This window comes from Triticum urartu, chromosome 3A (genome assembly GCF_056163025.1).
Source record: "Triticum urartu cultivar PI428250 chromosome 3A, HENAU_Tu73, whole genome shotgun sequence".
In the NCBI taxonomy this organism is placed as follows: domain Eukaryota; kingdom Viridiplantae; phylum Streptophyta; class Magnoliopsida; order Poales; family Poaceae; genus Triticum; species Triticum urartu.
Window position 1 is genome coordinate 232401914 of NC_141875.1, and position 11165 is coordinate 232413078.

General features: G+C 42.7%; 1 protein-coding gene across 1 annotated transcript; it reads right to left on the reverse strand.

The window, feature by feature from the left end:
* Nucleotides 1-2738: 2738 nt before the first annotated feature.
* On the reverse strand, nt 2739-10740 carry PSL4 (calmodulin-binding protein). Its single transcript, XM_087546831.1, has 16 exons — nt 10509-10740; nt 10300-10413; nt 9939-10034; nt 9532-9771; nt 9234-9412; nt 7728-7802; nt 7566-7637; nt 6893-7244; nt 6679-6783; nt 6497-6598; nt 4655-4712; nt 4490-4558; nt 3540-3627; nt 3383-3444; nt 3234-3285; nt 2739-3134 (listed from the first exon to the last, which is right to left on the reverse strand). The coding sequence occupies exons 1-16, from the start codon at nt 10600-10602 to the stop codon at nt 3075-3077; spliced, it is 1818 nt and encodes a 605-aa protein (XP_087402957.1). The 5' UTR covers nt 10603-10740; the 3' UTR covers nt 2739-3074.
* Between the last annotated feature and the right edge of the window lie 425 nt (nt 10741-11165).

Genomic DNA, 11165 nt, shown 5'->3' on the forward strand with positions numbered 1-11165 from the left:
TGAGCCATGGAAGAGTGCACTATAGCAGGAGGAGGCGGAGTACTCCCCGTTCTCGGTCCAGCGCCAGCGGATGCGGTCAGATTGAGGGGTCAGCACAATGTGCCGTACACAGCGCCAGGTTTCCACGTATTCCACCGTGGCGGCCGGTCCTAAAGCACCTTGGATGTCAGAAATCCAGCGCCGATCAGAGAGAGTGGAGGCGACTGTACGGGTGCGTCGGAGGCGTCGGGGAACAAGAGCCACCAGGGCGGGGCGGTGACCATGAGCGATTTGCCATCGAGCCAAGGGTCTTGCCAGAAACAGCAGGTGGTGCCATCGCCGATGGTCCATGACGTGGAAGCTCGGCAAAAATGCAGAACCTCGGGATCGCGCGGGAGCTGGAGATAAGTCCAAGGTCTCGAAGGGTCAGTAGCTTGGAGCTAAAGCCAGCGGACGCGGAGCAAGATCCCGGTGTGGTGGAGGTCGCGAATCCCTAATCCTCCCAGGTCAAGAGGACGGCAGACACGCGCCCAGCTGACCAGGTAGGAGCCAGCGCACACGTCATTGCGACCATGCCAAAGGAAGTCGCGGAGGATTCTATTGGCCTTCTTGAGGATGGTGGGAGAAAGAGCCATGCGAGGAGAAGGTGCACGGGCATGGCACCCAAGACTTGCCGGACCAGGGCCAGGCGCTCGCCGCGGTTGAGCAGCGCGGCTTTCCAGGTAGCGAGCTTCCGGGAGAGTTTCTCAATCAGTGGCAACAGGTGGGACGCCGGCACTTTCTGAAGAGATAGAAGGAGGCCTAGATACTGAATGGGGAAGGCCCTCACAAGGCAGGCAAATAGTAGCGCCAATGGAACTATCGATGTCGTCAGGGCACTGGATAGGTGCGGCTAGGCATTTAGCGAAGTTGGTGCGCAAGCCGGAGGTAGCCCCAAAGTGGTCAAGCAGGGAGCTGATCGTGGAGAGCTCGGCAGCATCGGGGTGGCAGAAGATTACCACGTCTTTCTCTAACCAAATTTTCATGAAATTTCTAATTTAAATGAGAGAAACTAGTCTAACAATACATGAACGTAACTTAAATCCTCATATGGACATACAATATCAGACCCTCTTTTGGTACATATATTTTTTGTGTTATTCACGCTCATTTTAGAAAATTACGTTATTTAAAATATTGTTCTCGTTGCCGCAACAATGAATTCGACTCGCGACTTTTCTATAGGAAAGGAGTTGGGTTGACCACCGTACAGGAAACACTTATTTAAAGTAATGTGTTAAACTAAATATATTTATACATTAAAAAACAAAATTTATTTCAACATTTCGGGTGAAAAAACCAAGAATTGCCGAGATATTTCGAAAACCAGAATTTGCAACTCCTTCCAAAAAAACCGGAATAAGATAAAATCTTGCTCGTGAACAAGTTTGTGTACGTTTTGGGCTAAACATTATACATTTTGACGCATGTTTTAAAATCAAATTTCATTTAAAAATTTCTAGCGAAAAATGATTTTTGGGAAACCTATTTTTCTGGCAAAACCAAGGAAAAGAGAATCGAGAGAAAAAATGTGTATTCAGTGTAAGTAAATGTATCTCCACGGATGTATGAAATTGTGTTCGGTGGAGTGGTTCGCTAGTGCCTTCACGTAAATGAAGTCGTGAGTTCGAACCTACCACACCCTTTTATTTCTTATTTCTTGCACCAATTTGTTTGAGTCATTGACAGTGGGCCATAGCCTCACTGGCATGCCACATAAGCACATGATACAGACAAAATAGCCGTATTTGCATGAGATGACAAGTTATATGACCACAATTTCATATTTTACAAGTTTTAAACTAAACATTAAGCGCAAGTTGTACAACTTCTAATGATATTACTTCATCTTTCAACTAACCCAAATGTGCCATTTAAAACTAGACGATAACAGGCGAACCAACCCTGATTGAATAGTTAGAAGGACAAGCAGGGACGAAGCTAGCATCGGATTACGTCTAGAGCTAAGCTAGTTTAAGTGATACATTCTAGTGGTTTTGTATATTGTATAAGAACATAGGAGTATTGCAAAGGATATCGTTATTACACCTAGGGCTATAGTTCCAATTGTCCTAGGTCTCCGCCACTGATGAGGACAGTAGTATCCTCCGTCCACCAGGGTTCAAGCCCAACATTTGACATTGGTGCTCGCATTTTTTAAGATTTGTAGGTCTTTTGGCGATGTATGTTTAGTGAGAGGAGACGTTCTCATCAACTACGAAAATGTCTATGACGACTTCATCAATCTCAAGATGATGTGTCGGCTCGGTCTCTCACAGATGCTTATAGGGATATCATGTGCATTCATGCGTTCATAGATGTGAGTATATGTACGTATGTATGAGCGGCCGAGTCTATACTGTGTTAAAAAAAACTAGACAGTAAGAGCACAATTTCTGTTCATTTTGGGCAAACGATATTTTTTTTCATATGATTGTGTCATCATCTTTCAATCTACGGAATCAGAATGCACCTATTGTACGATGTACGTCACTTGTTAGGTTTTGCCTTTAACTATCCATACTTGCCCTCGAGGTTTTTCTCACACTTGCCCGTCCGATTGGCAGATTAAATCCAACATTCGGTGTTTTATCTCACAAAGCTTCCTTTCTTTTGGGGGGGAAATAAGCAACGTGACAAGCTGTGAAGGTTACAAATTTCTAGCCACTCTTCTTAATTATTTTATGTGCAGGTATAGGTAAAAGTATTACTCCACACGATAAAAGCATTGGTCCGTATAATTCAGAGACGCTGTGCATAACTGATAAGTTACAAACAGAAGGCTTAGTCTCTTTCAGATGACCTAGATAAACAATTTGAGGAAACGTCCGTCAAAGCAAAAGAAAAAGATATCCAGTTGCAGCTACTAAAATCAGGATGGTGTGAAAATTTCAACCATCCGACCACTTTGCTCAAAATTTTCCCTAGCCAGACTAAAGCTGCTTTGGCGGCTACACTCACAGCTCCAGACTTTTCTATCTATCCAACATGTACCTCGGTAGCCTCTCTCTTATGGTTATGGTTGTAATAGTGGAGTCATTGCTTCCAGTGACAGTTTAGAGCTCGTCGTGGCCGGACAGGTCTGAAGCCACAGCATCGAGTTTCTGTTGCAGCTCCTGTTATAGATTGTTATATATATATAAAGCAAAACTCCATTAGCTCCCAACCTCAATGCAAAGAAAGAAAACACATTCGTGATAGGGACAAGAAAGAACCTTCAGCTTCTCTTCAACACACATTGCAGGAGTTGACAGTACAGCGACGTACCTGCGCCATCGGAACAGACATAGAAATAATTAACATGATATAATGTGCATTTTGGTAAAAAGATCAAAGGTGTATCATGACAAAAAAAACTACGCACTCGCATCTGCTGGGCTCATCGACACCGTTAAGTTCGTTGCTCAGCCCACATCTAAGCCTGACCTGCATAAAAGTTAAGCCGCACAGTTGTATTTTAAGACATGCAAATGGAAAGAGCTGTGCTTAAGGAAAATGCAACCCTGAATAATAGCAAGTACCTTTAGGCTTCGGTCAGGGCCATTCCAGCATTTGTCTCCACTTGAAAAGTGCATCATCCTGTAGGATTCTTCAAATTTGTCCCAGCGCCTGACCAACAGAGAATTTCCATTTTCATTTACGGCACAAGATAACTAACTGCACTAGGAATGACAACATAGTGCAAACGCATGTTTGTGTGCTTCCATGCACAGAATAGGATGTTTAGGCTTGTGAACGTCATACACAAGAGAAAATAGAAACTATAATTTTCTTCCAAGTAACTTTCAAGTAGCTCTAAGCTAGTTGGTAGCTAAACCAGCCAGGACTGTGCAGGCAATTCTCTAGAAAATGGTCCATGTTCAAAGATAAAATGGCAGTAAAGCAGAGCAATGCTGATAGACACAGCACATTGAAAACAAAATTGCACTCCCCTAATCTATTCCTAAAATTGCATCCCTAAGATAACATGAATGGAATTAGTCGTTTGAAAACATGGTAACGTAATATAACACAGAAAAAAGTTGCTTATATACACAAACCTACATAGTAAGAAAGCTATCCGGGTTGCCTATGTAGTGAATTGTCTTCGACCATTACTTGTTCACGTGCAAGTATCAACCCTAGAACTTCATCCAGTTTACAAGATTAACAGCCAGGTTATAGCTCAACCTTTCAAGATTCTACGTTTATTTCGCAAGCTATTGTGATGAAAAATGTAATCACGGTAATGATGAAGAATGAACAAGATCTCAGCTCGTGCTCTCTAAAACACAGTTAATAATCTACACAATGCGTTTTACTAAATAGCATTACTCAGTGTTTTCCCATAGTGAATATGAATGTGAGAATTTCCACAACATATCAATATGATAGTGGTAGTGGACCAAACTAAATATGAAGTTTAATCAATGGATTACAGTAGGGAATAACAAAAAATATACTAAATCTTAAAGGAGTGCAAGAAACACACCCCAGGTTAGTGGAACTGTGTCCTTCAACCTGTGAAGCTTTCTTGTATGGACAGACCTTGTAAACATACCTGCCAATAGGGATCATGATTCAAAAATCAGTAAACCTAACCAAATATAAAATGAAACAAAAAAGTTTGAATTTTTTTGAGAGATGGGATACATACTTGCCCTCCTTGCCCTCAAAGCACTGGTCATAAAAGTAATAGAACTCCTTCTCCTTACCTAACAAGAATGCATTTCAATCAGTTTCAATTTTTCACAAGTTTACCAAGGTAACGTATTAACTAGAGTAACTAATCAGATGAGGTCAGCATCTAGAGTAGCAGGTAACATGTAATACAGAGCAATAATGTTCTAAAGAAATGAAGCCTCAAATAGTTGGAAATGTATTTTAAGTACCACAGACCGAAATGCAAACTATGTAGATTCGGCTAGAAATAAAACCAAAAAGATATATGAAAGAAACATACAACGGGATGTTCTTTATCTATGGTTGGACTACACTATCCTGTAAATGACTCTCTAAGTTATTTTTGGCCATTTTAAGGAACAGCTTATTTTACGGAACTTCAACAAATTCGCCGCTCGAAAATCAGTTTGGTTTCATGCTTGGGAGGTCGACCATGGAAGCCATTGTCTTGGTACGACAACTCATGGAGAGATATAGGGAGCAAAAGAAGGACCTGCATATGGTGTTCATTGACTTGAAGAAGGCCTACGATAAGATACCGCGGAATGTCATGTGGTGGGCCTTGGAGAAATACAAAGTCACAGCAAAGTACATTGCCCTCATCAAGGACATGTACGATAATGTTATGACAAGTGTTCGAACAAGTGATGGCGACACTGATGACTTGCCAATTAAAATAGGACTGCACCAGGGGTCAGCTTTGAGCCCTTATCCTTTTGCTTTGGTGATGGATGAGGTCACAAGGGATATACAAGGAGATATCCCATAGTGTATGCTCTTTGCGGATGATGTGGTGCTAGTCGATGATAGTCGGATGGGGGTCAATAGGAAGTTGGAGCTATGGAGATAAACCTTGAAATCAAAAGGTTTTAAACTTAGTAGAACTAAAACCAAGTACATGAGGTGCGGTTTCAGTACTACTAGGCACGAGGAGGAGGAGGTTAGCCTGGATGGGCAGGTGGTGCCTCAGAAGGACAACTTTCAATATTTGGGGTCAATGTTACAGAAGGATGGGGATATCAATGAAGATGTGAACCATCGAATCAAAGCCGGATGGATTAAGTGGCACCAAGCTTCTAGCATTCTCTGTGACAAGAGAGAGCCACAAAAGCTAAAAGTCAAGTTCTATAGGACGGCGGTTCGACCTGCAATGTTGTATGGCGCTAAGTGTTGGCCGACTAAAAGGCGACATGTTCAACAGTTAGGTGTGGCGGAGATGCGCATGTTGAGATGGATGTGTGGCCACACAAGGAAGGACCTAGTCCGTAATGATGATATACGAGATAGAGTTGGGGTAGCACCGACTGAAGAGAAGCTTGTCCAACATCGTCTGAGATGGTTTGGGCATATTCAACACGGGCCTCCAGAAGCGCCAGTGCATAGCGGACGGCTAAAGCGTGCTGATAATGTCAAGAGAGGTCGGGGTAGACTGACATGGGAGGAATCCGTAAAGAGAGATCTAAGGACTGGAGTACCTCCAGAGAACTAGCCATGGACAGGGGTGCGTGGAAGCTTGATATCCATGTGCCAGAACCATGAGTTGGTTGCGAGATCTTATGGGTTTCACCTCTAGCCTACCCCAACTTGTTCGGGACTAAAGGCTTTGTTATTGCTGTTGTTTTTTGTTGTTGTAGTGTGTTCTTGCTTAGGAACCATGTTAGCACAGTTCTCATTACCATTTACTGGATGGCTTAAGAAGTAGTTTCATCAACCCAAAACACAACATTTGATAAAAAATCCCTAACAAAACTAATAGCTGCAAAATATACAAGTGGGTGATGCACTCAACGCGGAGACAAAGTTTCAATTAACTTACCAAAGTCTTGCTTTAGCTTATCTGTCAGAGAGGTTATCCTAGATTGAATTTTGGACAGCTTTGAGCTAGCATCATCGTACTCCTTCCGAACATGAGCAGCCTCTAAAATCATAAATGTGTAAGCGTTAGCACATACTCATATAAATCATGAAGAATCAACAGAAGTAGTATGTACGACTGACCTGATAAATCAACAGGGGTCTTGAAAAAGTTGAATTTCTGTAAAACATTCTGTACAGTTTGCTGAATCTTGTCCAGCCATGATGCTTGTCCTGAGGCAGTTAAATCTGAAGGAAGGAACAAATCAAATAAATAATAAATACACATACAATAGGATAATCAGTAACCACATACAGTAGGAATCGGAATTATTGTTGTCATATAAACACACTATACCTGAATGGTCATCACCTTTCCGGTCGTCATCAGATTTATAGGACACATCCGGTTCTTCATGATCATCAACATATTCATCATCTGATACATTAGACAACTCTTCGTCTTCAAATTTGTGCCTATCATCCTCAACTTCTGAATGATAGCCAGCATAATTTTCTTCTACGGGTTCTGGTATATCATGCTCATCTTCAAATGCTTCTTCTGCAGGTTCTGGAATATCCAGCTCATCCTCATGGCCCTTTTTATCGCTTTTACCAACATCATCTACATTTTCTCCAGTCCAGCGAGAAGCTACCAGACGACCCAATTCCGCCTTTGACAAACCTTCAGAGTTGACAGAAGTAGGGTCCTGCAAAACATACAACAATGCTTCATAACTTGAAATTGGAACTGCATTCCCAAGAGATCAACAAAAATTGTACAATATATTCTGGGTATCATAATAATTGTATATAAGTAATAAAAATATAACGTCCACACAAAAATTTGACCATCCTTAACCGAATATAATGGGAGATAAGGACAACGACAATGTGAAAAGACAAGCAAGTGCAGTTTTGGATATAGCTTATTAGTTACAGGACATCAGAAATCTAGACAAGACATCACAATAGCAAATATTAAACAAGTTCAGTGACATGAGTCAGCTGCAAAGCAGTTACTACACCACCTGCTCCTCGGTAGGTACTGCAGATGTCTCCACCGGTGGTTCATCATCTCCAGTCCCAGCTTTAATGTCAGGCTGACATGGAAAAACAGCATATATACACTCAAATTTGATATTGAAACAAACTAGCATATCAATTTTCTAGTACCAAAAGTTAACTATTACCACTTCAACAGATGTCTCGCCTTCTGGTGAGTGATTGTCATGGTCCGTGATATCTCCATCATGATGTTCAACTACCTATGTTAAACAGTAGTAACAAAATAACATAAATATATTTTTATAGCAGTGAACTAACAAGGTGCATAATGAGTACCTATATGGCTATATCTTGTACGTTAGGACTTAGGAGTGAGGACTTCACTAATTTGCCAATGGTTGTCATTTCTATGTTAGTCATATGGTCTTTCTTGGTGCGTAACGAGTACCTATATGGCTATACCTTGTACGTGAGGAGTGAGGACTTCACTAATTTGCCAATGGTTGGCATTTCTATGTTAGTTATATGGGCTTTCTTAGTTAACCGTGGCAATTATTATGAAGCTATCAATTAGGTTTTGTGTAAGCAAAGCAGTTGCCGAAGCATCAAAGGGCTCCGAATTGTGATAGGTTCATAGCAGTAGCTCACCTCACCTAGCCTTGAGGCCATGGCGTCCCCACGGCGCAATTCAGGAATCGCCAGGAGGCAGGGCAAGAGCCATGAATTGCTTGGCGGGAAAGAGAACTATGGCATGAGAAAGGGAGGGGCAAGAGGTTGGGGGAGTCACCAATTCAGAGAAGAGAAGGGGAGGGGTATGGGAGGACACCATCCTCATCTCCCCCCCCCCCCCCCCCCCCCCCCCCCCTCCTTTTTTTCTGCAATGTTTCTTCTCGGATTTTCCTCACCCCTCTGTTTTTTGGCTTTTTGCTGGCTGTGATTCATTCATCTATATTTTGGGGGGTATTGACTCGTATTCCTTCGCTTCCCTTTTGTTCTTCCTGGCTAGGTTGGAGCCTTGATGGCTGACGTTGAGAAAGTGAAAGAGAAGGGCAACTGAAGATAAAGAAGAAACTATGGGAAGGTGGCCTGCATTACTTAATATCCATCATTTTTCTGCCGTGTGTGTGTGTGGGGGGGGGGGGGGGGGGGGGGGCTCGTATGATATCGCCTTGGGCAGTTAGGTGGTGGTTCAGGTTGTGCTACTTCGCCTCACCCTATCAGCATGATAACCTTGGCCGGAATTGCACAGAATATTTCTTGATAGCTTCAGTTGAACCTACAGCCTCCAGGGTACGTGGGCATTATCTGTTTTTTGAGATGTGTGTATGCTTATGAAAAATGCGACCACAAGAAGGGAAGTTAACAATCCATTTTTTAGATGTTATTAATTCAGCTTATATAGTGCGAAACCCTAAAATTGAAGTACTAAACCAACCATTTAAGGCTTTATTTTGTAAGTGGACAGCTTAAATGATTTTAAAAGTATAAAAAATACAAGAGACTGATTTCATGATTATTTCATTACTTCTGTGAATTGCTTAAGTACAAAACTGTCTCCTATCAAGGTAATTCGGGTTCTGATATTATGGACGAGGATGATGAGTTCTAGTAGTTCTTCAAACTGAGGTGATAGTAACCAACATGGAATAGATGGACAAGGGGTCAAACAATATATAGGAAGAACCACCAACCTTGCTTTCATCTTCTTGTGCCTTCTCATTAGTGTCCTGAGAATCTGCTTCCTGAGAGGCATCAGGTGCTTTGTTTTCCTCAGCTGCTTGTTTTTCAGCTTCTTCTTTAATTCTCTTTTCTTCCTTCTCTTTTATTAGGCGCTCCTCTTCCTCTGCCTTTTCTATTAATCTCTTTTGCTCTGCACAGCATGAACAGTATTGGACACATAAAAACTATCCATCTAAAATTAACATCTTCAACAACATTTACTCGATATACCCCTCTTTGCAAAACGACGAGTTGGCTATGAGGGCTCACCTTTGAGCTTGTCGACAAGCCCCTGGAGTATCTTCTCTTCACCCTTCAGTTTTGTTAACTCTGCTTCATCTTTCGCAATTGCCAATTCGGCCTTTTCAACTTCCTGATTCCGAATAACGACACCACTTTTATATGTAGCTACTTTCTTCTTTAACTTCTCCCTCGCCGCCTTGCCAGCTTCCCAGCATGTATTCTTGCAAGTGCCATTGCTACCGTATTCGTCACTCCCGTCACAGCAATCTAGCAAACAATGAGGAACAAGTAGAGCAAGTTATAAAAGGATCAATGGAATAGGAGCTCCAGCCAGTTTCTTGGTCTCTAGTCTTTGTTGTACATGTATCTTTAGTCTTAACAAAAACAAATAAAGCAATGGAACAAAGAAAACGCAACTGCTATTAGCCTCTTACCGCATATACCATCATTCACTCGCGACGAGAAGATGGTGATTGGAGAATGTCCGGTATTCTTGCAGTAGAATTTCGCCTCCGGGCACGCGGATGTCCCTGCGCAGGAAAAAGGAAGCACGATTCAGTGAACTGCTCTCCTGGTTCCAACATTGGCACAAATATATGAGCCTAACAGAGAGAATATCCCAACTTTCACACATCTCCGGCACGAATGGATCCCCAAGACTCCCACAGTTCAAAACCAACGCGCACAGGCCATGAAACTAAGGGGGGCTGGCTCTACAGCAATCTCGGAGAAATCACACCACACGCGGAAGAAAAAGAGCGTGTTTTTAAGCAAAGAAGAAGAAAGAGGCGGTACCTGGCTCGTCGGTGCCGTCGGGACAGTCGCAGAAGTCGTCGTTGAGCTGATCCCTGGTGAACTTGCCCGATCCGTCCCTGCACTTGATCACGCCGCCCCTGTAGTACGCCTCATCTGCGCCCAGCAACGCTAAATTAAGAACCGCATCTACCTGGCGTCGGCAGAGAAGGCGCAAAAGAAAGCAAAGCGCGGTCAGATCCGGGGGGAACCTTGCGGAGGGATGCCGAGGGTCTCGAGCGGCGGACGGGATGCAGTGGCGGCGGCAGAGATCCATAGTAGGAGGAGGAGCGCGAGGACCCTCATGGCTGGCCGGAGCAGCAGTGGACGGGTCGGCGAACAGCGTGGGTTCGCTTCAGGTTTGGGTGTCACCAGGCAAAGAACCTCCGCCCCACAGGGAAAAACGTAACGAGCCTCGATTCTTCACTATTTTTTTCACTTGTCTCTCCAACAAATACCCACAAATTTCCTCCCATGATAGACAGGGACCCGTAGGATGTGTTTGGTTCGGAGAATAGGTTAAATGGCTATAGATATCCTCAACCACCTGGCTAGGGATATCTTTTTTCTATTTGGTTGGGTAGAATGTTAAGTGGCTAGAGATAGCCATTTGTCCGTTTGGTTTGGTGGATAAATACGGACTAGGAGTTGTAGTGACCTTTTCTATTAAGAAGGTGAAATCATCTCATAGTTATATTTTTTTCAATATAAATCAGCCAAATATGATAACCCCGCAAAAAGATCAGTCAAATATGATATAAATAATAACAAAAATGAAATTTTAAGTAAAGTGCTCGTCAGTTAGTACATATGCTTCAGAGCAAAATAGACAAATACAAAGTACTTTCTTTTATAGAAGATAAATACTT